At 34.2% G+C, this 24638-nt stretch overlaps 2 protein-coding genes and 1 long non-coding RNA gene across 4 annotated transcripts in view; 1 reads left to right on the forward strand and 2 right to left on the reverse strand.

Moving 5' to 3' along the window:
* LOC139698565 (uncharacterized) overlaps positions 1-6237 on the reverse strand; it is a 45375-nt gene extending 39138 nt beyond the window's left edge. The window contains exons 1-3 of the long non-coding RNA XR_011702996.1: positions 6001-6237; positions 5801-5913; positions 4219-4323 (exon numbers count right to left, since the gene is read on the reverse strand). This is a non-coding gene — a long non-coding RNA (uncharacterized lncRNA). The remainder of the gene's footprint in view (positions 1-4218; positions 4324-5800; positions 5914-6000) is intronic.
* The window catches only part of LOC139698564 (uncharacterized), a 44234-nt gene extending 34550 nt beyond the window's left edge, over positions 1-9684 (forward strand). The window contains exons 7-13 of one of the 2 annotated variants that reach the window (XM_071597405.1): positions 2187-2357; positions 2846-2966; positions 4988-5034; positions 5820-5927; positions 7083-7208; positions 7846-8011; positions 9585-9684. In XM_071597405.1, coding sequence (XP_071453506.1) covers positions 2187-2357; positions 2846-2966; positions 4988-5034; positions 5820-5927; positions 7083-7208; positions 7846-8011; positions 9585-9622 — 777 coding nt within the window. In that variant the 3' untranslated portion in view covers positions 9623-9684. Of the gene's footprint in view, positions 1-2186; positions 2358-2845; positions 2967-4987; positions 5035-5819; positions 5928-7082; positions 7209-7845; positions 8012-9179; positions 9333-9584 lie in introns of those variants that run through there. The other variant, XM_071597404.1, reaches the window with a different exon arrangement.
* A 1033-nt stretch (positions 9685-10717) lies between these two features.
* LOC139698570 (atrial natriuretic peptide-converting enzyme) overlaps positions 10718-24638 on the reverse strand; it is a 110766-nt gene continuing 96845 nt past the window's right edge. The window contains exons 9-15 of the mRNA XM_071597410.1: positions 22427-22663; positions 19789-19957; positions 15029-15159; positions 14268-14460; positions 13507-13751; positions 12765-12880; positions 10718-11833 (exon numbers count right to left, since the gene is read on the reverse strand). Of these exons, the coding sequence (XP_071453511.1) occupies positions 11606-11833; positions 12765-12880; positions 13507-13751; positions 14268-14460; positions 15029-15159; positions 19789-19957; positions 22427-22663 (1319 nt within the window). The 3' untranslated portion in view covers positions 10718-11605. The remainder of the gene's footprint in view (positions 11834-12764; positions 12881-13506; positions 13752-14267; positions 14461-15028; positions 15160-19788; positions 19958-22426; positions 22664-24638) is intronic.

Consider the following 24638-nt stretch of genomic DNA (forward strand, 5'->3'; position numbering starts at 1 on the left):
CATCACGCAGTGAGTAATTTGCACAACGAAGAAGATGCCAAAGGAAACCTATATTTGTGTGCATAACAGAAGAAGAGAATGCATTGCCCGACCACAAGGCAATGAAAGACCATATCACACTGCTATTTTGCGCAAATCCAACTAGCTATTTGAAAATCAAACCCCTGATTGTTTACCATTCAGATACTCCACGAACCTTCAAGAAAAGTTGAATCCAATCTGAGAAGACCGCAGGCTAAATGGGATGTGGAGGTCATGGGAAACTTGATTATGTACTATGCCTATGAGGCACCACTCTAATAAGGAAGTGGTGATGCGCACCATAAATTTATTTAATGATTATTCTCAGGTGCATTTTTACCTAATTTTGAAACATTGGTGAAAACAAATGAAAACAAAAAGGAGTCAGGTACTTGTCATAAATTATTTGTAATTTATTTTGATTCTTTTTTCTTTTACAAATTGAATTCACATTCCTTGATTCATTCCGCAATAGAAGGAAAGGTGAAAGTGATTCATGATCCTAAACAATGAATAATTTTCCTTGAATAAACCTTGTACATAATTTATTATTTTTGGCATGGAACGCATTATTGTATTTTACATTAATTTTTATGCAAAAAGTGGTTTCACTAAACAAGTGTTTTGCTTTACTAGAAAGATCGTGGAATGGATTATGCTCATATTATGAGGTTCCACTGTATAAAGAGTTAAAAAATAAATTGAGCCAGGTAAAAAATTGAGCCAAATAAGCTTGGTGGAAGAAGCAGTGTGAGGATATAGAAAGTTAGCACAGGAAGGGTGAAATTGGTGTGCTAAACAGGAAGGTTAAAACAATGATCTGACAATGATAGAACAAGATCTGTGCTAACAGTTAGAGATAAGTTGGATGAGATAATAGTTGACACAGGAAAGATCTAAGAGAGATAGAAGGAATATATAGGAGAACTGCATGGTAAAGAACTTAGGCCAACAAGGTTAGACATAGAAAGAGAACATGACGTAGAGGAAGATAGCTTAGGTCCAGGCATACTCGACGATGAGATAGAAAGGGCATTCAGGGAATTGAAATCAAATAAGGACCTGGGGGTAGACAACATTCCTACAGAACTACCTTATGGTTTAGGAATATGTGGGGGGTAAGAATTTTCATGTACTAACTAATTGCATTTATGAGAGAAGAATTTGGCAGGAAGACTTAGTCAGATCAGTATTAGTTCCTAATCCAAAAAAGGTAAAAGTTAAAACATACGAGGGCCACAGAACAATAAGTTTCATTTTATATGCAGCTAAAGTGCTTCCCAGAATAATTGACAAGAGGATGGAGAACAGAGAAAATGACAACTTATGGGATGATCAGTTAGGGTTCAAGAAGGGCCGAGGCATGCATGATGCCATTGCAGAAATGAGATTACTAAAAGAGTGGAACATACAATAGAAGAACAGGATGTTTTGTCAGTTTTTAGACTATGAAAAGGCATTTGAAAGCGTAAATAAAGGAAACACAAATGGGTGTATTGCAGAAAATAGGAATACATTGGAGAGACAGGAGGCTAATCTGCAACCTGTACATATCTGAGACTGCTCAGGTGCAAGTGGGGGATGGAAAGTCCAGATGAGTAGTGTTAGGAAGAGGTGTAAGGTAGGATTGTCCATTATTACCTGTGCTGTTCAGCGTACATGAGGAAGAAATGATTGAAGAGGTATGGGAAGAACTGGAGGTTGAAATGAAATTCGGCAGAGAATTAATAAAATTTAAATTAGGGAATGTTGTATAGAATGTTTAAGACAGTGATAGAGGGGAGAACGTTAGGTAACCAAGGAAGGGGCAGAAATTTGATTTAAAACATGTACTGTCTAAGAAAATTATGCCGAAAATCAATCATGTCCATTTTTAATTAGTTCCGTGGAACTATTTTAAGAATTCATCAGCAGTGAAAGTGAAAATGGTTTTTCCATCTACTTACTTTCAGGGGTTTAAGTCATTATCAAGTGGGATACATGAATTATACATGACTCTAGTGTTTAAAATGTTGGATGGCTGATATTTTATTCAAAAATCATTTTTTACTGATTTGTTTTTCAATTTAGTATTTTTTATACATTTTAGGGGTTAATATGCAACATATTCACATTTTGCTATTCAGGTTGTGGTCATTGTAGTTTGTAATTTTCTCTTCCAACAGCCGAGTTCCATATCACTGTATCACTACGTGGCATCATGGTTGACTCGAAGTGGGGAATTGGAAAGACATGATTTGTCCTTTTTAAAATATATTATTTGTGGAGGATCAGTATTTGATATCTCAACACTCAAAAAGATTTCTTCGGCACTGCCCCATGTTAAAATTGCCCAAGTAAGTGCATTTGTGTATCTTTCTAATAGTGAGTACAATATCACGTGACTTAACATTTCTGTAATTATTCTGTGGACTGAAAATAATCTCCCAATGAAAACTTTTAAAATTAACTCCAGTGTTCTATGTTTTAAACCATTAAAATTGTAGTTTTTCATTTCTTATCATTGGTCAACATATATATCTCCATCAGAGTCTAAAATGTTAATTGAAGTTACATGGATATTTCTTAAAAATTTAAATAGTTCTTGGCTCAGAGATATGCTAAATTATTTTATAAATGTACCACTTCAGGAACTGAGATACCAACTCAATTGGAGTAATGCTTGTCCATCTCCTTTAGAGAAACACTGGTAGAGGGGACTTCACTGCCATTAAGCTTTCAAGAATTTGCTATAACAATTTGACCAATAATTCATATAACTATATAAGTATTTATTATATGTGATAATTTATAAATTGTTCAGCCATAGGTCTTATTGTTGTAGTCATATGGAACGTCAGAAACGTTGGTGGTAACTACAACAAATGAGGGCCCAACACCCAGTGAAGGATGCCCATCCATTGCAGGACTCAGGCAGTTAAAAGATGGTGATGGAGAGGATTCAAGTAAGTATACACTTAGTTTCTGGAATATTTTGAATATATGAATCAACAGGAAATGGTATATGAAATCATAAGAGAGATTCATATGGAATAAAACACTTATACAACACTATATATCCCTAGGGGGTGGATGAATTCGATAATGCAAAGTGGATGCATGTTTTTTTTTCTGTGTTCAACAAACTGACGTCATAGCAAGTGCTGAATGTCACCACTAAGAGAGGGATAGAGCAGATGGGGAGGGCTAGAGAAGAGGTGGAGATGAGTCGCATGATTGGAGGAGGGTTAGGAGGGGTTGTGGGAGAGAGGATAGGGAGAGAGTAGGTATGGACCATTATACGAGGGTCATCCGGAAAGTAGTACCCGTTCGTGCCGCATGAAGTGCTGACGACGCGAGTAGCCGCTGGACGAGGTCAGATAGCTTCAGTGGCTTGTCTGCCTTCTCTGAGCCAAGTTGCGTGACGCTAGCATTGCCTGTGTTGTTTCTGTGATTGTTTACAATGTTTAAAAAAATTGAGAACGCCGCCAGTTGTGAAGTGAGGGCAGTGATTAAATTCCTCAATGCAAGAAACGTTCGCCCATGTGATATTCATCGCCAATTAAAGGAGGTGTATGGAGACAATGTAATGGACGAGTCGTCTGTTCGGCGGTGGTGTCGCAACTTCAACATGGGGAGGGGGAACACACACGACGATGAGCGTTCGGGGAGACCGTCTGTCATTACAGACCAACTGGTGAGCTCAGTTGACGAATTCGTGAGGAACGATCGGCGCGTCACAATTGATGACATCTGTGAGCATTTTCCCAATGTTTCTCGAACAATTGTTCATGAAATTGTTAAACACCATCTGCATTATGCAAAAATTTGTGCAAGATGGGTCCCTCGCGTATCTCAATGAGCTGGCGGCGAAGGACTATGCAGCAGGAATACAGAAACTTGTCACACGTTATGACAAATACCTTAATTTGCTTGGAGATTATGTTGAGAAGTAGTTTAAAGTATCCTCTTTCAAATAAAATTTTTTATGTTTGTTAATATTTACTTTTGTGTCTTTATTTCACGAACGGGTACTACTTTCCGGATGACCCTCGTACTAAACCAGTGCCACTTTCTCTGTCTCAAAGAATAAGCTAGTAACTTGATGAAGGGCAATCCATTCATGAGAGGCTGCATCAATACCATATTCTAGCCATGCAAAATTGTTAGTGGCTAAGGGTGGTGTTACCATAGGCAAGTCTGCCTTTATCTATTGACCTTATGACGATTAAGTCTTGATGCACAAAGCATCTGAGAATGATTAAGAGCTTCCAACCACACATGAATAGCAGAGATGATGGCACTAAAGTGGTATCTGGTCCTCTGGAAAAAGAGAATACACAAATGTATGACCATTGTACCTTGGGGAGAAAAAATAAAATGCTCAATAATGATTCAGTTCCAATGCAGTTACCATAATTTCCTACAAGAGTCAATGTTTTGTGAATAATCAAGCAAAGAGTTGAGACCATATGCAGTCCAACCAAGGTATTGGCACAGCACCTAGTCAGCGTGCATAATAAACATACATGCCTTCATAGTATATGGCATGATTCAAAAAGTGCCTTCACAAAATCATCTCATAAGAAATGAAGGCTACCATTCTTGCTTCCATAAATGGCTCATGGAACAGCTTGGTAAAAATATCCATGGTCAATGAACTTTCAAACTACAGTGTGAACATTTACCAAGTTGTTTTTTCTTGAAATATTTACAAAGTGAGGACTGATGTGGTATCTAATAATACTAAAAGTTGGTAGAAAACTTAAGTCATTTTAAATCACTCAGTAAATGGTCCACCAATGTTCTACATGGAGGAAAACCCAAAAATTTGGGTTTTACTCCATGTGGTTCAATCGATGTAAATGTAAATAAATTATTTTGATATTGCCATTATTTGGAAATTTTTAAGGGGTATTTTAGCAATAAAATATTGAATTTTTCCCAATAATTTATCATTAAGGATTTTTCCTATTTTTTGTTCCAGGAATTTACACTTCAGCAGGAGTGCTCTTCCCTCAAGTCCAAGGAAAGGTAAATAAATAAAGAAGGGAGGAAATCAAACAAAAAATAAATTTATGATTTATCAACATAATACTTTGTTGCCGTAACTCATTGGAAATGTCAAATGAGCAGATTTAGACCATTGGTGAAATTATTTTCTATGTCATACTCAATGCCAATCATCTCAAAAGCTACCTGAAATTCATGACTATTTTATGCTCAAATGTTAATGGATAACATTGTAATGGTCAAGGTACCTTACTTTGTATATTGCTGGAGCCAAAGATTTTAATAAAAGAAAGTTCTAATCAGTAAATAAGACTTCAAGAGAGATGATAATCCAGTAGCCACTAAGAATTGTGCTAATCACTCCAAAACATGCAATGCTAAATTGAAAAGTAATAAATCAAATTCATTGATGAACATTAGAGAATTTACAGGTGCTTGGTGACTCCTTTAAAAACTACTTTAATACTTTAAATTACCAGGATTGATTTCGATATGCACTGATTACAAAGTATTCTCAAATTGATTGAAATTTAAGATCTGAATCAATTAATTCGAAGCTTGAAGAAATACCCCAAGAGCATCAAATGAAGTAACATATGATCATGGGAAAATGTTGCTATTTTGGTTATGTATTTAACTTCAAAGTAGACTGTTTGAAATTTGTTTGAAAAAATTATTATAATACTTGACTTCTTCAAATTCTTTGGTCCTTTGATGCTTCATCAATACTAATGATTATTTATTGACCATTTGTTTAATCTTTACGTAAGTATTTAATCTCGTTTACTTTATTTCATCCCTGGCAGATAGTTGATCCAGATACAGGTCATGCCCTCAGCAGAGGATCCATTGGCAGGTTTCTTCTGAAATGTCCATTTGTTATGAAGGGCTACTTGGGCTCTGGAGGAGGAAAGGTGAATTCAAAAAGTTGTCACTAATTTAACTGACACTGTTTAATCCTTCCCGATTCTGAGTTGTCTTTCATACCAGGCAACATCCACTTTTCCCAATTAGAACGTAACTTAGATTTAAAATATTTATTAATGGATAAATCCCGGTAGCCTCGCGATTTCCCGTCTTTCGAGAAATTGATGACTTCTGGCTAAAACATCGCTGTATACGATTTTCTTCTCATTGTGTTATTTTCTTGAGAAAATTCTAAATTACGAAAACTTAACTCAATTCCGGTTTAAAACAATTACCGTGTAGCCGGTATGTTTTATCTTGGAGGATGTCTAGAACAGCTGAACGCTGATACAAACAAAGCGGCGTAAAGCAAACAAAACAAGAAAATTCTATTCCATTCACTCTCTTATTTTTTTAATATTTCATTTGCTCAAAGTTAATTTATATAGCAAATAAAAGGGCACACAACCCTGCGTCTCGTTTCGACTTACGAATCAAAGCGAAAAAGCAATAAGGTGGCATATTGTGTTTGGTTGTAAATATTGTTTATTTTTTTATCCTTCTGTTGTTTGGTATTAATTTCAATCACCTGGCTCTAATCTTCTGTATACTTACTGTAGGTATAACCACAGGCAATAATGTATTCATTGGTTATTACCACCCATTAGTGTATGGATATAGACGTATCTTTATCGCACAATACATATACTTTTTGCGCGCGCATACATATATACAGATGCGCGGCATCTATAAACGTTCAAGATAACTATGAAGCTCTGGGCGCGCGGTAACAATACAAATTCATAACTACCAAGTTCTAGGTGCGCGTTATACATAAGGTGCCCGTTATCGATGGGAAAACACAGTGCAAACCAAACTTTTGTAGATTATTCTACCAGTTTTTACTGAGTTGGATGTAAAGAGTTGGGATGTTGTTATCTAGTGAGAAAGAATTGATGAATGATGTAATCCTTGCTATAGAGACTAGAGTAGTTCCCTTCTCTGGACGGTGGAATATACCCTGTTTTCCTGGATACATTCTTATTGTTGAAAAATATCATATCCAATATCTATATTATATCAATTGAAATAAAATTAAAGAAGTAAAAGAGTAACACAAATTGTACAAAAAATGTCTAAAAGAGAGTTTTTTTTGCTTTCAGAAATGCGCTCCAGTAGTAGATTTGGATGGATGGTTTGACACTGGAGATAATGGATTTTTTGATGAGTCTGGAAATTTATATATTGTTGACAGAAGCAACCTCATTTTTAAATACTACATGCACCAGGTAAGAGAAAATTGGAGAACAACCTTCACCATATTATCATAAGATAGAAGTTCTTTGGATCAAATAAATATTGCAGCATAATGAACTAAAGGTAACTTAAGGAACACACTTAGAATGACAATTGCATCAATTGATTCTCCAACTGACTCATAGTAATGGAATCAGACATACTATATATATTTTCCACTCAAATAGTTTGGTTCTAGTCTGGAATCTAAGGTTTTCCTTTTTTCGCATTGTTTTTTTCAAGAAAGCCAAAAAAATATGGATTACAATGTTTAGATTGGCAGCAATGACAGCACCCTGAAGTGCAACAAATGCTTTCATTATAAATTTATTAATATAAATATTCTAAAATTTGTATAAAGGTACATATATGTATTCAACTTAAGTATGTTTCCAAATGGTTCTCCAAAAAATTCTGCTGCTGGCTTTATTCAGTAACATGATATCGGCTTCACCATATACTTTAAAGCTATTGTTTTCATGTATACACATAAAACCTTAATATTAGTAATTGGTGGAATAAATTCATTCTGAGTGATTGAAAAACTTTTTTTTGAATTTGACATTTTTTCAATGTTTCCGGTATTTCATTTACTTGCTTATTGAAAATTGTGAACTGTTTCCCGTCTAGGTCTCTCCAATTGAAATAGAGGCTGTTATTACAGAGCATCCTGCAGTGCTAGCAGCTGCTGTGGTTGCTCTTCCTAACCCTGAAACTACATCCTTGGCGCGGGCATACATAGTTCTCAAACCTGGGAAGATAGTCACGGAAGATGAAATTCTGCAATTCGTTGCAGGTATAAAATGTTTTTCATACATTATTCAGGTTTACTATTTCTTAAACCATGTATAAAGCACCTAATTGAGGGGTTTCTAAAGACATATTCTTGAATGTTTAATCTCACATAAATCCTAATGAAAGCCATCCAATGGAACAATTATATAATATATTCCAAGTCTTACAAATACCATTAAGCATATAAAAGCTCATCAATTGCATTAAAATAAACTGCAACATTCTAGATTTCATATGTGTGTCCCATTATAATGAATTGTAAGCTATAAGGTTATTTCTTTTGCATTATAAATAAATCATTTCTACTGATGATATGGATTGGGGTGGGGATACAACTAAACACCTTTAGTATAGTATGTAGTCAATGCTCCAGGGTCAGGCTCTAAGAACCAGTTATCACAGCTAAATAAGCTACTGCATCAAATGAGTACAGGAAATTTCAAGTAAGGGCACAATGTTTGAGAGGCTTATTAAAAAAACCTAAATATTGCAGTCCTATTCCTTATATAAAATGAAAATGCAGCATTAAATTCTTCTATAAAATGTAGATCTTCATTCTCTACAAGTAAAATGGACTGCGATATGTACATTTTATTTCATAATAATTAAATAGAAATATATTAATGCATAGAAAAAAGTGGTGTAATGGGGAGAGGGAATCAAGGTTTTAAACTGGGAAGAGGTGCACATAAGCTTATGAAAATGTATAGTGTTGTGATGGATTGTCCAAGGTCGGCCTCTTATTGGTTGGTTAATTTTGATAATGTTTTCCGATTAATACTATAAATTGCAAACTACAGCCAACGTTAGCCAAAAACATTATATCCTATAAACCCATGCATAGTTAAACATACTGATTTTGATGCATGGACTATATTAGGGAACTGCAAGTACCTAAATGTACATGAAGTCACTAAAAATAAAATTAATCAAATAAATATTTTATATGTAGTTCATTTAACCATAAATTCTTACTATTGTCAATGAAAGGGGGGATCTTTTTGATATTTATCTTTGAAATAAAGTCAGTACTTTATGAAAAAACATGAATATTTATGCAATTAGCAACTATTTACAAATTTTTATTATTAACGTTTTTATTGATATTAATGTTTACTCCATTGCTCATTGCAAAAATTTTATTATTTTTAAACTTTAATTATTTTCAGGTAAAGTAATATTCTACAAACAGTTGCATGGAGGGGCAAAATTTGTGAGCCGCTTACCAATAAACAGTGGGGGTAAATTAGATAGGAAAGCTCTTTTTGATATAGCAATGAAGGAAAAGCAGCAAAGTGATTGTAATGGCTTGCAAAAGTAATTTGGAAATGATTAATAAAAACGGTCACATTCATAATGATGTAGTTTTATTTATAACATTGTAGAGAAAATGGTGGCGCTTTGATGTGGAAACTAATACCAGAATAATTTAACCCCTTACATTCTATATCTGTCTTCAACTATAATATCAACTTTTGGTACAAAAAATAAGTTTGAATCTCGGTACATGTATACAATTGATGCTTAAAAAAGAACGTTCATTCATGTGGTATATTTTGACCTTTTCAAAAAAGTACATACAAGTTTCAATTGGTGTGCTGTCCACATCTGATTCCAAGCAACTTTGGTCAGGATACAGGATGCTTTCACTGAGAGATTCCAAAACAAGGTCCTAGGAAGACCTGTGTGGCTATCCAAGATACCCCACACAGTAGGTAATTATTTACTATCATTAGTGGTATTCTGCTGATTAAAGTAGGTTTTGGATGGGCAAAGGTGGAACAAAAATAAAGAACCCGACCCACTTGGTGGCAGGGTAACGTCCTCATCTGCCAACCCAAAGGTGACAGATTCAATTCCTGTCTGGCTTAGTTTTCTTCCACCTGTCGAGGATGTTACCTTGTAACATATAAAATAATGGCAGCATTGTAGCAGTATATTTCATTGTCTCATTTTTCATTCCTTTCCCCAAGTTTTAACCTTTGAAAATTTTCTATGTTTGTATGACTTCTTTGATAGGGAAATATTAAAGTCTTACAGGCACCATAGATGGACACCAGAAGAAATCAGTATATTTCCACCATTCTGTTGACGCAGGATCTTTTTCAGGATTTTTAAGAAGGCATGGTTTATGGAAGCAATGTGACATCATTTTGAGGAGGTCACTCCTGCAGCAGATAATGTGAGAAGTTAATGCTGGAAACAGCATATAGCATGTGTAATATCCCTTAAATATGATCTTAATAGTTAGTTTGAAATCACCCCAAAATTGTAACTGTTTCTAATCATGTAGAAATGGAAAGTTATAGTGGAGAATAAGTTGCGTTCTTAATTGGGTCAGATCTAATGGAATTGGTTCACCCACATTGTTCAATGTGGTGAATACCATTATGGAGATATTGATTAAAATATGGAAAGATTTCAGCTGAAAAGTGGTGAAATCCTATTAATCATAAGATTTATTAACTTATACTAATATGAAATTGGCCATATTTGCATTCAATTTCGTTTGAAGTGATTTACTGAGTAATTCTTTCCAATTGAAAATTTAAATACAACCAATTAATATGGAAATCAAGCTAAAAATCTGTTAAGCAATTTTTTTTAAATTATCATGTTCAATAAACCTCTAGCTATATAGTTGAAGACTGCTACGCTTGTAGTGAATTTATCTGACAATTGATTTCAATTTTTCAGTTATTTTATTTCACAAAAATATAACATTATATATCAAATAAGACATAACAATATAATAAAACAGTCATTACCAGTGTCATAATAAATGCATCTTATCTTAAATACATTAACAATTGTCTTGGTGCAATAAATGATGTAGTTAGTCAATGAAACCTTCAAAGCCTTTACTGACACCAAGATAGAGAGGACTCTTCTCAAATGCACAGAGACACACACATGCACACACAAACTTCCAATTACACAGTCACAGAGAATACTGTTTCTGACGAGGTCACATTCAATACAACTTGTTTAAAGTCCATCTATGATAGCAGGCCAGCTAGAGGTCATTGAGAAGGGGGATGGCATAGGCCCCAAAAAAGAACAATCAGAATACCACTGAAATGTCTACAGGTGCCTCTCTTCTCCCAGTATTTGAAGATGATAAACTGATTGATCATGGATCACACTCCCTAACTGATCTGTTATGATAGGCAAACCATAAATGACTTATCCCAAAGTAGCACTTACCTACATCATTTGAATGAAGTTTGGGGTGGATATACGTAAAAATCCCCAAACTAAATCAACACTGATGAGTAACCTTTGGGTGAAGAAGAAAAGAGGTGGAGCTCTGTGCAGCTGATGGTAAGTCACCCATCCTCCTTTTTATGCACATCTGAAGGAGAATAACTTTAAAAATTTAAGTGGCACTAATAGAAGGAAACACTTTGCTAGCATTTGTATCGATGGTAGTCACTTACAGCCCCTTTTTAAGGCAGTGAAATAATCTTATGGGCTTTGATCCCTGTCTGCATGCATTACTAACAATCAGAGGAGTGGGAATTTCAGTCACTCATGATTCACAAGGACCTCAAATCAATGCCAAAAACTTTCACTTTTCTGCCCCTTGAAACCTTCATCTCCCACCACTTGGTGAAGAATCTTCCCCAGCCTGGGATATTCCCTCGATGGTATGCCTTATCCAGTCCAAACTCCCCTTCACTGCCTCAAACTCAAGCTTCCCACAATGTACCCCACTGCTGCCTGTCCTTCCTGTTTCCACACCCACCACAGTCCACTTTGGCTGACTGTCATCTGCATGAATATTTCTGTACAAGAGTGGTGCTCCAGGAAGTTGCATGCCCTGTTTTGAATAATTATTCATCAGTTATAATGTTTCATTAACTGCCTGTTTAGTTGTCATTTTAGAACTGAGTATGTAGATGTATCCAAAATCCTTTTATCCAAAACAAATCTTTCAGGAGAAATTAAAAGGCTTTGAGGTTAAAAATACAGCATTCAATTTTAACAGCGGGGTTCACGTCAAATCATTGCCGAAAATTAATAATTAAAATAGTAACTTGGATTCATTATGCTGATTTCAAGAGGATTAATGCTAATGAATAATTAATTCAGTTCTGAGTGATGATGATTTTTAGACATGTGAGAAAAAAGGTAGCAAGTTCAATAAGGTGTAATTTAACATATTCTATTTTTGATGATGCCAAAATAACTATAACCTTCAACAATTTGATGGAGAATTAAAATTTTGGTTTTTACATTGATGAGATAACAAAATAAGCTGTGCCATATTCAAAGGAAAAATGTTAAGTATATGATTAATGGCTGACTTTATTGTTGGTACCTGTTGTACAGTCAGAATTTATATATGAGCTTGGGTTAAATAAAATGAAATATATTTAAAAAATAATTAGCATTGTTTTTATACATCATGTTTTCATGATTACTGGGTAATCTAATTCAATAAAAACAAGTAATTTATTGAAAAAGATAATTAATCAAATAAATATTTTCCAATTAGAGGATTGATTCATTGCATAATTGAAAAATTAATTTTCTATTGTTGGGCCATGTCACATTTCCAGTTGATGGGAAAGGTTCCAAACATTGGCATCAAAGGATAGTTAAAATTCATGCACCATGACAATTGGAAGGAAGTTGATGTTGCATATATAATTTAATAGAATGTAAGAGTATTCGGTGCGGATTCATATATTTTATTGCACTTGAATTTTGATGAATACCCAATTGATAAGGAACAAAGTGATACTTACGGTGCAGGATTTCTTTGAATCAATATAAAACTCTTCTGCACAGATCATTCTAGAAGGATCACTGCTAGCATTAGTACATGATGTTAAATTTAAATTAATGGGCTCCAGTCTGTCTCCTGTTAAAAAATTAAGGGATATATTTGATTAAGGAATAACATTTTAAATCCATAAACTTATTGTCATGATAGATATCCTAAGCATAGCTTGGGTATATTTTTAAAAAGCATCAAATTATTATATTTTCTATACTTGACTATCAATAAATATTATTAATGTTAGTTCTCTAAAAACATTGAAAGTGAGATATGATTTCAATAAGCAATATGTAAAATAGTTGTCTTTCTTATTGTATTTTTACAACATTTAAGAAAGCTGTAAGGCCTTCTAAATTGGCTTGTGTGGTTTAATAAATAAGCCTGAGAAATTCATAAATAACTTCAGCTATTCACATTGTCTTCACCAAAAATTATTCTCAATTATTATTTATACTTTGTTCCTTGGCCATCACCATGAACACTGTCTCTTAATCTTTATGAGTTTAGTTCAAATACACATTTTAAAATAACTTTCACAAAAATCACCATAAATACATTCACATACTCAAGTATGCCCTTACATTCTCTTTACCTCATTTCCTGTTATCAATATTGATTTCATAAAATTACTCCCTTAGTATCATTCTGTGGTAAATGCCATACGTTCTAGACTAATCACTGTTCCCACCAATTATCCAAATTCTCACCTTTGGCACCCCATGTAAGGGAAACATGCAGTCCTCTCTGTGAATTGATCATAAGTTCTGGCAGACATGCTGTGCCAATGTAGTTATCTGATATGATTGGGTTTGTGAGTCTTCCAAGGGCCAGAGATCCTGTAGGTGATGTGACCATTCCAACAAGAGATGTTTCTTGTAGCCATGGATGCTGAGAGCCAGTTGGACGAAGAGCTCCTAGTCGAACCATCCACGACAGTGTAGGGGGCCTAAAACTATTGAACATGACTAATTAACAACATCACTTTTCAACTGGGACCTTACACATACTAGGGTAACAGAATAACAAAAAAATGCAAGTGCATGTGTACAATTAATTGATTCATTTGGAGGTATAATAAAAATGGTTTAATTATTCAACAACTTAATTTAATGGCAAGTAAGTTTCTACCGTAGCTATGTTTTAGGATGGGTATCATCAAATGCAATATATGTATCTCTAGTAGCCCAAGATTGCATATAGTAGATAACTACAATAGACTGTGTTATTTTTAATATTTTTCATTATTTAACCTCAAAAGCTAAAACCATGGTGGAGTAGGCTATGGTTATACTGTTTAAGGAAAAGTAAAATCTTTTACTCCTCAGAGGACAACACATTTTAGGCATTCATAGATTACTAGGCTTCTTTGATGGCTTAAATTGAGATGAGTTATGCCATACTGACACCTCTCAGATGAGCACTGTGTGAGTGTATTGCAATGTTTTTTATGTGAAACAGAGTAACTCACCCATCAAAACAGGAGGCAGCTGTAAGAATCCAGTGAGGAGAAACAAGTGTGGCATCACAAACGTGCAGTCCTTCTTTAAGGAGTACAGCTTCCCAAGGCCAATCTCCTGGGAGAGCAGCCATTGCTGCTATGCTAATATCGTTTTCTCCCAACACAGGACCATTCCCCTTCAACATGGGGCGCAAACCACATGCTGTTAAATAGCATAAAAGAAAAATAAATTTTTCACTCCATCTCATTTCCATTAGGTATCCTAATATAAATTCTAACCAATAGGCACTTTTTCAATTATACATTAAAAAAGAGATTAGTGTGACCAATAGTAATCAAGTGAGTAAGTTAGTGGTCAATCACTTATGAAAATATGAGTACCTTAAAAAAAGGAAAGTGGATTAAACACATTAATGCTTATAAATGTGAGTAGTACTTAAACAGTCACTTTGTAACATGAAAATTCAATTTTTGCAATTGATAACAATGTAATTATAGTGCAAAATTTTCAAATGATCTAAATTGACTCTTTAAAATAAACAGGTCACTATGACAGAATGATATTGCATCATTTAAAATAGTTTCAACGGAGTCACAGATGACTAAACACTGGATCTCAACACTATTCTCCTTTTAGCTGAATAACAAATTTAACTTTTGTAGCAGGGATTATAAATTAGGCACTAATAAATTGTTTATAATCCTCATAATAAAATAAATATTGTTAGTATTTTGGTCAAGATAATGTGCATAAACATATTGACACCTACCGCGACGATGGCATTTCAGATGAAGCGTCCGTCCACTTGGACATGATGTTGGAACAAATGATGATATTCCTGGGGTTGGCCTTAAGAAATGTTGGCTAGAAGATGAACTTAGCTTCAACGATCTGACTTCCCTGCAAAAGAGTGGAAATGTTCAAGATAGTGAAACATCTTGCATAGAGTACCCACAATTCCAAATTTCTGATGCTAACCCATTAACTGAAGAGTTGATGTAATGGCGAACGATGGTCTGAAGGAAGTATTATATCTAAAAATAAAATAAGCCACTGTGTGCACCATAGTATAGAAAAATCAATAGTATCTAAGAGTTGAAAAATACCGATGTCTCAGTGCTTAGTTCATTAAACCATTGGGAGGATTTTACATAAGTGTTGAATTGCAGCACATTAAATAAAAAATTTACAAAAAACATACTATTTGTTTGATTTAAAACTTGTGACCAATTATGACAAGGGAATGTAGGGTTAAAGAATCCCAAAAATGCATGATGTGTCATATGATTCCATTCATTTTTTTACATGTGAAGCACGTAAGTACCTAATAATACCATAGGAAATACTACAACAGCACACTATACATATATCAAAGGTATTTGTGCAACGTAAGGTCCATACAGAGGGAGATTTAATATTAACACTTGATAAACATAAAGTTTTGGACTAAATTGGCCAAATAGTAAGAATAGAAGAAGAATAATTGTGTAAGGCAAAGAAGATGTCATAAGGAGGAAAGAATTGATGACAGGGACGTTGAATAAGAACGTCTAGAAAAGACCCATAAAAACTTTGATATGGAGTGTAGTTATGTACTGCGCTAAAAAACAGTCATTAAAAAAGGATGATTGGTGTAGATTGGAGGCTTTTGAAGTGTGGGAGTGGAGAAGGATGGGAAAGGTGTTGTGGACAGAAAGGAAAACAAATGAGTATGTGCTTGGCATGGTAGGGGAAGAAAGAGGTTTGTTAGAAGAAATTCAAAGGGCAGATGTAGGCAGAGCATTTTGATTGGCTATAGAATATTGACGACTGTGATTGATGGAGGCAAATTAGTAGAGGGAGGAAGGGGCACGGCAGGATAGGCATGGTGAATGGAATAAAGGAAGGAAAGAAGTAGATATGTGGAAATGAAGAAGGGGTCATTGTAGCATTGGATCTGAGGTTGTGTTTTGTTGGGAGAGGCTAGAAAATTTATCATTTAGCTGTTCTATAGTCTGTGTCCATCCTAAACCTACCTAATCCAGTAAAATACCAACCACAATAATATTCCTACATAAACTAATTATGGGTTTTAATGTAAACATTATGAAAAAATAGAAAAATGAATTCTAATGAAATCTGAAGATTGGTCACCAAATTAAAACAGAGACTTCTAAAATTTACCTTATGCTCTAAGTGTATCATTTAAAATAAAATGGTGGTTTATGTATTTTGAAAAGTATTGCAGTGATATGTCATGTCAGTAATATGCAAGCAGTTTGACAGTATTGTGTATTGGGTTGCATTGTGCCAAGGATACATACAAGTGATCTTAGGCCAAAGTTACCCAAATACAGATAGGAAACTGAAGGGAGGTTATAAAAAATTTAGCTATATCAAAATATCAGCAGACTGCTATAGTGATTAAATATTATTGATGAACTACAGTATCAACTCCAATATTCAATCAAATTAAGTATCAATAATATGCCAAAATTTTTTATAATTATTCTATTGCATTGATCTTTGGTGAGGTTAATAGATAAATTAAAAGGGCAATATGTATTCATAACTTTCTGGGCTGTTTAAAAACAGAATTGAATTTCATTGTTACAACATATTTTATTACAGCTCATAAATAATTAGGGCTAGTAAAATACATTGGAGGTATTGCTAGACATAGGATAGATTTTCCTAAAAGTGATATATTTTAGAGTGAATTGAAACAAATAAATTTATTGAAATTCTATATTTTATTCAACAGAAAATTTTGATGTGGATATTAGACTAAATAAAGCAGTAAACCAGTGTCTGAAAATCAGAATTGTAAACAAGGTTTGAAAACCACGTATCTTCACATGAATATCCTGGATTATTTTAACCAATTGCTGGGGTCTGCCTCACAACTATCTTCATCCTCTTCTTTTCACACTCCTAACTCTCCCTTTTTTTACCTCCACTCCCTCTTAGACTAATCAATTGACACAAATTTACCCTCTTTGTAAGTGGCTATGCCACAGTGTGGTCAAATGCATCATGCCAACAAAGTAAAACTGTGGTAGCATACAAACTGCCATATTGAAACGTGAATGTATTGCCTGCTTTACTTTTAGCTATCAGCCATCAATTAAGATTGATTGAACTCAAAATTGATAAGCACTCGGTATTATTCTTAAGTTAATCTTTAATATTGACATGTAAAGAGATTCAAGAGATTTTGGTTTTCAATGGTGTGGAAAAATGAAACCCAACTTGAATATAATTGTGATATATTACAACCATGGTAAGTTTTAAATATTAACTATGGAAGAATACCAAGCAGTGTTTTTTCAGTTCAAAAAATGGAAAATGTCCCCAAACTTAAGGCTGGATAAATTTGTCAAACTAAGGTTCAAACAGGATAGTTTAATATACAACAAGGCATTACAAACTATGCAAGCCTAATAATAATATTATTATTGGTTATGTCAATCAAAATGTTTTGCACCCACCTTCCCGATCTCCTTTGGATTTCTCCCTAACAGTCCCCTCTCCTGCCCCACCATACTAACCCTTATTAGTTTGTTTTCCTTTCTGTCCATGTCACCTTTTCCATCCTTCTCTACACTCCCACTTCTAAATCCTCCAATCTATGTTTATCCTCTTGCTACAATGACTATGTTTCTCCTCTCTACAAAACCAAACTCCACATCAAAGTTTTCAAAACTCTTTTCAAAACATCCTCACGCAATTTCCCTGCCATTAATTCCCTCCTTCTTGCAATTTTTCCCTGGCCTGATGTAAATCTACTGATAACATCCCTATTATTTTGATCATTTTGGTCCAGAACACTTCCAAGTAGGTAAACTTTCTGCCTGCTTTATTATATGAAAACCTATTTCAATATTTAACTAAACTTCCTTCTTTCTTAAAAGCCACATTACCTTTGTATTGTTTACATCGATTCTCATCCTATAGCTATCACATTGTATTTCTAATCAGCTCAGAAATTCTCGTAATCTCTTTTTTGACTAGCCACAAAAAGCTTGATATCATGATGACTTGATGACAAACTTAATAGATCTTATTTATTCCTCATTAACTTTTATTCCTAGAGCCAGTTTTTTTGTACCTATTTCACTATTGTTAATCTCCTTCTCTCATCCAACTTCCTAATCACCTCATATGTAATTCATAGTTTCCTTCTCTTTTTTATTTACTGTTCCTGTAGTTTCATGTGCAGCTTTTGATATTCCATTCTAGATATACATTTTTCCTCTATTGTAACCATCTCTCTGTTCTCTCTCATTATTTTCTTTACAACCTCCTGGTACTCCTTTCCTGTCAACCCAGTTAATACTTCTTAATTCCATTTCCTCAACTGACTTCCTTTTTTCATCCTCCTGATTCTGATTTTACACTTCATTAGTGCTAAATTATGATCTGAACCCACATCTGCTCCCAAGAAACTGTGAATTTATCACACGGCTCCTAAATCTGTAGCTAACCATAACATGTAGAGTTGATTTTAAAATGTTTCTGAATCTACAAGCATAGACCAAGTTTTCCTTATCATTTAAACCCTCTCTCCAGCAGATATCTATTGTTTTCTCTCCACAGCCCATCCTTCTTACTAAACCATAGTTCCTCAACCTAACTGTTATCTCTTCCTTTGCCTATTATTGCATTCCAATCTCCATAACTATTAAATATTACCTTTCATGAACACCATTTCCTCTCCATCTCTATATTTTCTTATTTCCTAGTCCATAACATCATCCTAATATTCCTAATCCCTATTCTCTGTGCATTTGTCTTCTATGCTGCTGCTATTGTTTAAACTTTGTGAAGTTTTTGTCCGATATTGACCATGGAAGTCTTGCCTCTTCCAATGCCAGATGTCATACTGTGTACTTGGCCGAGTCAAGTTTCCAGGACTCATAATCAAATCTATGCTCATCATTGTTTCATGAGATAAATGACTGAGGTGGTTTCCCAATGCCTTCTTGAACATTATTTTTCATGTGGCACCATCACTCAAATGGTTGCCTGGATCCAATGCCTTTGGAGTACTGTACTGAAGGACAGGTACTGCTTGAACTACCTTCCAGCTGGTTCCTACCCTTTGACCCATCTGGCATGGGTGATTCCACCAGAAGCAATAATTATTGTCCCTGCTAGCACAGCTCTAGGGGTCATCAGAACATACAATCTTCTCAACCACATAAAGTTTTTAGAACATGGGGAGGGCATAAGCATAAGTAAGTTCATTTAAGAAAATGCAAGAGTGCATATAAAATTAAAATTGTCAATAAAATTGTAATTAGAAAACATGATGATAAACAATAAATGAAAATTGTCAAGATAAACTTATAAATATCAGCTAACACATGCACCTTATGATCTCACATTATGAGGTTTTAATATGATTATAAAACCAGCATTGGCAAAAGGCAATGTACATCTTGTAGATGAATTGAAAAGTTTAATGATTTGTTTTTAAAGCCTGTCTGTGAAAAGAATCATAACAGCAAGCAAATTTTAATCTAGTTTTTTTAAATCTTAGCTTACCCTAATTGAAGCTTATTGCACACCCAAGAAGCAATTTCCTCATTGGAAGCATTCTGACTGATGGATGCTGTGTCCTCATCACCACATATGCTGTAAACTTCACCATGATGAATTACCATCACTTCTGCTGCTCCACCACTGATTTCTGAAGTATCGCTTTTAAAGAACACTGTAATGTAGGAGGTGGAACAAAATAGATCTTGAGCTGGCGGTGCTGGTCAGAACTAAATGACTATGCATGACTATATGGAAAATATGCATACACTTTTTTCATGAATGGTTGAGCAACAATTTATGTATGGATCAGTGCAACATAATGACTAGCTTGAAATAGTGACAGAGACAAATTAAATTAGTGACAATAGTTGAATATATATTTTTATTTTCAGCCTTTGACTTGGCAAAAGGGTCTGTTGACCCTCTTAACAGGCTACACACCGTATTAAAATGATTATTGCCGAATGAGCATAAGTCATGAAAAATAACCCAGTAGAAAATCCAGAAAAAATATTAATATCAAGGAATCTAGTTTTAAAAAAAATAAATTTTATCATAGGGTGGTATATTTAGTAATATGTGGCACTACATTCTTGGTTCTTTACATAGTTCTTTCTGTGTGGCTAATGGACTTTCATCAGCAAAGAAACTAATCTAACTGATAGATAGATAGATAGATAGTTTTATTCACCATAGAACAATACATAATTGTATGGGCTTCGTCAAAAATTCAATTACATCAATTGTATACAGGTTCTTAGGAATAATAATGTACATGACATATATGAGTATTAAGGATTTAAAAAAGTTGAATTTCCTACATTGGCTCTTTCTGTGTACTCTTGGACGCTATAAAAAACATTATTTAAAAAGAAATGTTTTAACATTTTTTTGAATTTATTTTCTTGGGGGAGTATTCGTTTTAACTCTTCAGGAAGCCGATTAAACAGTAGTCTTCCTGAAACTTCTGGGGTTTTTTTTAGTACTGCTACTCTGCAATGGCCATTATGAAGATTTTCCTTGCCCCTGGTGTCGTGCTTGTGAACGTCCCTATTTCTGATCAGTGAAGGTGTTTTCGTGCAGGCATACAATATCACATTATACATATATATACTGGGAATGGTCATGATTTTGTGACATTTGAAATACTCCCTGCAGGATTTTCTTGCATTTAGTTTAAATATAACCCTTAACGCACGTTTTTGAAGTGTGAGTATTCTGTTGATGTTTCCATGTGCTGAACTCCCCCAGCAGACTATGCCATATCGAGCTATGGACTCAAATATACCATGATATACTGGGATTAATACTTCTGTATTACAGTAGTTGGCAAGATTTTTTAAAAGGAATAGGGCTGAACATAATTTTTTACTACATTTTTCCATTTGAAACCTCCAGCTTAACTTGTTGTCTATTTCTAAACCCAATAAAGTGGTATGTTCTAACTCAGTAATCAATTGGTTTTCTATTTCTACAGAAATATTTGACTGAAGGTCTCTATTACTAAATACCAAGTAAACTGTTTTTCTTGCATTTAGTTGTAAATTATTTACATGCAGCCATTGAGCAACTGAATTCGCCATAGCATACATGTCTATTTCTAATTGAGATGATTTAGTATGACCTGCTATTAGACTTATGTCATCTGCATAGAGCACCACGTTATTATTCTCTGGAGAGATTATGGCTTTTTCAATGTCGTTCACATACACCAGGAAAAGTAAAGGCCCTAATACAGAACCTTGTGGAACACCATATTTAATAGTTTTCATTTTTGATTTGTAGGTAGCACCATTTTTTCCGACAATTTCTACATACTGTTTCCTATTTTCCAAAAAAGATGTAAGCCAATGATGAGCTACTCCCCTGATACCATAATGTTCTAGTTTAGTTAAAAGAATGCTAGATTTTACAGAATCAAAGGCTTTTGATAGATCCATGTTAACCCCTATAACATGCTTTTTATCACTTAAAGCTTGGGCAATTTTAGTGACATAATCACTGCATGCAGTTTCTACACTTTTATTTTTTGTGAAGCCATGCTGTGACTGAGAAAGAACTTTATTTTTTATGAGGAATTTTAATAGTCTTTCTTCCATCAATTTTTCAAGTATTTTTGAAATACATGAAATTAGTGAGATTGGCCTGTAATTATTCAGTTGGTCTTTGGCTCCATTTTTGTGTAGTGGAATAACTTTGGTTATTTTTAATTCTTCAGGAAATTGCCCAGTTAGAAACGATTCATTGGCTATATTGGTAATAGGTAAAGTGAAGGATTCTTGACAAAGTTTTATTAGATAATTGTTGTCACTAATTAATATTAATATAGTTTCAGAGATATAATTTTTCTGTGAGGAACAAATTCATATTTTGGGGCACCTTATACAATGTATGCATTATACTTGTCTTGAGGCAACTAAATATTACTATAATAAATAAAAAATATGTTAAATGAAAAGCTGTATTTTTATCAAAATGAATACAAATAAGGGAAAAGTGGTAAAAAAGAACACAGAATTTGTTATTATTCATCAATGTCAGGGAACACATGCATTTTAGGGAATTATTACTAAATTTTTTGATGTGATGTTATAAAATAATACTTAATTTTAAAATGATCAATCAAATGAGACCAGCTTACCACAACCCTTCTCATCTCCACCTCTCCCACAATCTTCCACACCATCACACCTTTGGTGTTTTTTTATGCACTTTATCCTGTTTTCCTGATCGCCTTCATCACAATGAAATGCATTTTGCTCACTGGAGCATGTGCTGCTACACTGCTCCAACATCTCATCTGCTCTGTCCTTGCAATCTGGAAGGCCATCGCAGAGTAGGTGGCCAAGACTACGGCCAGAGAGTTCCGCTACGCATCCTGAAATACAAACATTGTACAACAATATAATTAGAACATTCACACTATCAAATACTTAGTAAAACTTCCTTCCTCCTCTATCTAACAATCTGTAAATTGATTGCACAGGCAATTGAATAATAAGGTAATGCATTACTATTGGTAAAGACATTGACAAATTACTTTTTGACTTTCTCTATTGGTTAATTTTCAGTGTTCAGAACAGTATTGTAGCAATAACAAGGAAGATCACTAGTATATGAACGAAATTATGAAGGATAGTTCCCAGAAGGAATCAAAAGCAAAATCATTCAGTGAGACTGAATTTTGGAGAGATAATTTATGTTTCAAACTTAGTGATTAAAAGAATCTGGGCTGAATATGAGATATGCCTTTAATTAAGATAGTTCTATGATGTGACTAATTATCAATCCCTATTGTTATATCTGGCTGAGGTTTGACTTACAGAAAAGCCACCCCTGTTTCATGGCCAATCTCAACACATTAGAGTAAATATTAGATATTACAGTAGTGATATTTTATCATAATAACTGACTTAATATAAAGTAAAATTACCTCTTCAAATTTTTTTGGGAATGATAATGTACTGATTTTCAGCGGAATGCAACAAACCCTATGGACCAATGCAGAGTGCTGTACCCATAAATTCATAGGCTAATAAAGTTATCATGATTAGAGGAGAAAAATCATCCACTTCAAAGGGATTTTTTTTGTTCCAGTTGCAATATGGACAATATGTCAATTTGGATCCCTTTATGCCTATTTTGTTGAGCCATTAGATTTATATTGGGTTCCACCACCAAATATCAACACAAATCTGACCAGAAGGAATAGAATCTAGGGATGATCTAAATTTTCTTGATCCCTCTCGTTGACTGAAGTTTTACTTGAGATTTATCAGCAAGTTAGAAACATCAGATTTAAAGAAAACTTCAAAGGCACATTTCAAATATTACTTCTTTATATGACCAGATGTCAATCAACACATTCATGATATAGATCACCAATTAATTATGATGAAAACTTTAGTTGTAGTGAAATCCACTGAACATTAAAAACTCAATTCTTGTGAAAGCTTGCACAAAGACAAAACCAGGGACAAGCTTGCCATCATTAACAGCACTTTATTTTATCAGGGAATGCAAAGCAAAAAAAATAGACAAAGGAGGCAAAGCACTGTTCCCAAATGAAAGTGCCTTCAGCATAGTTAGCTGTCAGTCCCCTCCTACTAATAAACCATCCCATCTTGACCCCTATCTTCATCACAAGTCAGTTCTCCTGACTCAGCCTCTCATCTGTCCACTTGAATTCAAATGTTGCTTCTTCATTGATCTCTTCCCTAGGCAAGCCTTTTCCCACCCTCTCCCTCTTGATAAGCATACACATCGACTGAAATAGCCATGCCAGAGTTTTTATCCTTCTGTTGGTTTTTGGGTGTTACATCTGCATAGAAAGTTTGCCTTGTTCTTCTTAGTCAGTTGGAAAAAAATCTAATTCCTCTAAATCATAGTTTGCGAACAAGTACATACATATATATATACTATACGTATACATATATTACTTCAGTTCAGAAGATTTCATTCATCATCTAATCCCAATTAATATATGGTTTTATATTAAAATAAATACATTTGATTAAAGACAAAGGCAGAATTTTATAGGTACCCAAAGAAGTGGGTCAAGGGTGTTTCTGAACTTAATCAGAGAGATCCATTTAGAGAGGAGAAGGAATGAAGAGATCTAGGTAGAAAATGAGATACATAACAGCTAGCCTATAGAATTAGGTGTGATTGAATAAAATCTTTACCTTTAGTCTACCAGTATACAAAGAATGCTAGTTACAAATAGAGATTCTTACTAAACAAATGAAAAGATAACTTCTTTACTTGTATTAAGCTGGAATATGAAACTGGAAGTTACTCTCAAATGAGTCCTACACAAAATAACTGCATTTTCAGATAGATCCTCTTCCTTT

Source organism: Hetaerina americana, unplaced genomic scaffold, assembly GCF_022747635.1.
Source record: "Hetaerina americana unplaced genomic scaffold, ioHetAmer1.1.p SCAF_89, whole genome shotgun sequence".
Lineage (NCBI taxonomy): Eukaryota > Metazoa > Arthropoda > Insecta > Odonata > Calopterygidae > Hetaerina > Hetaerina americana.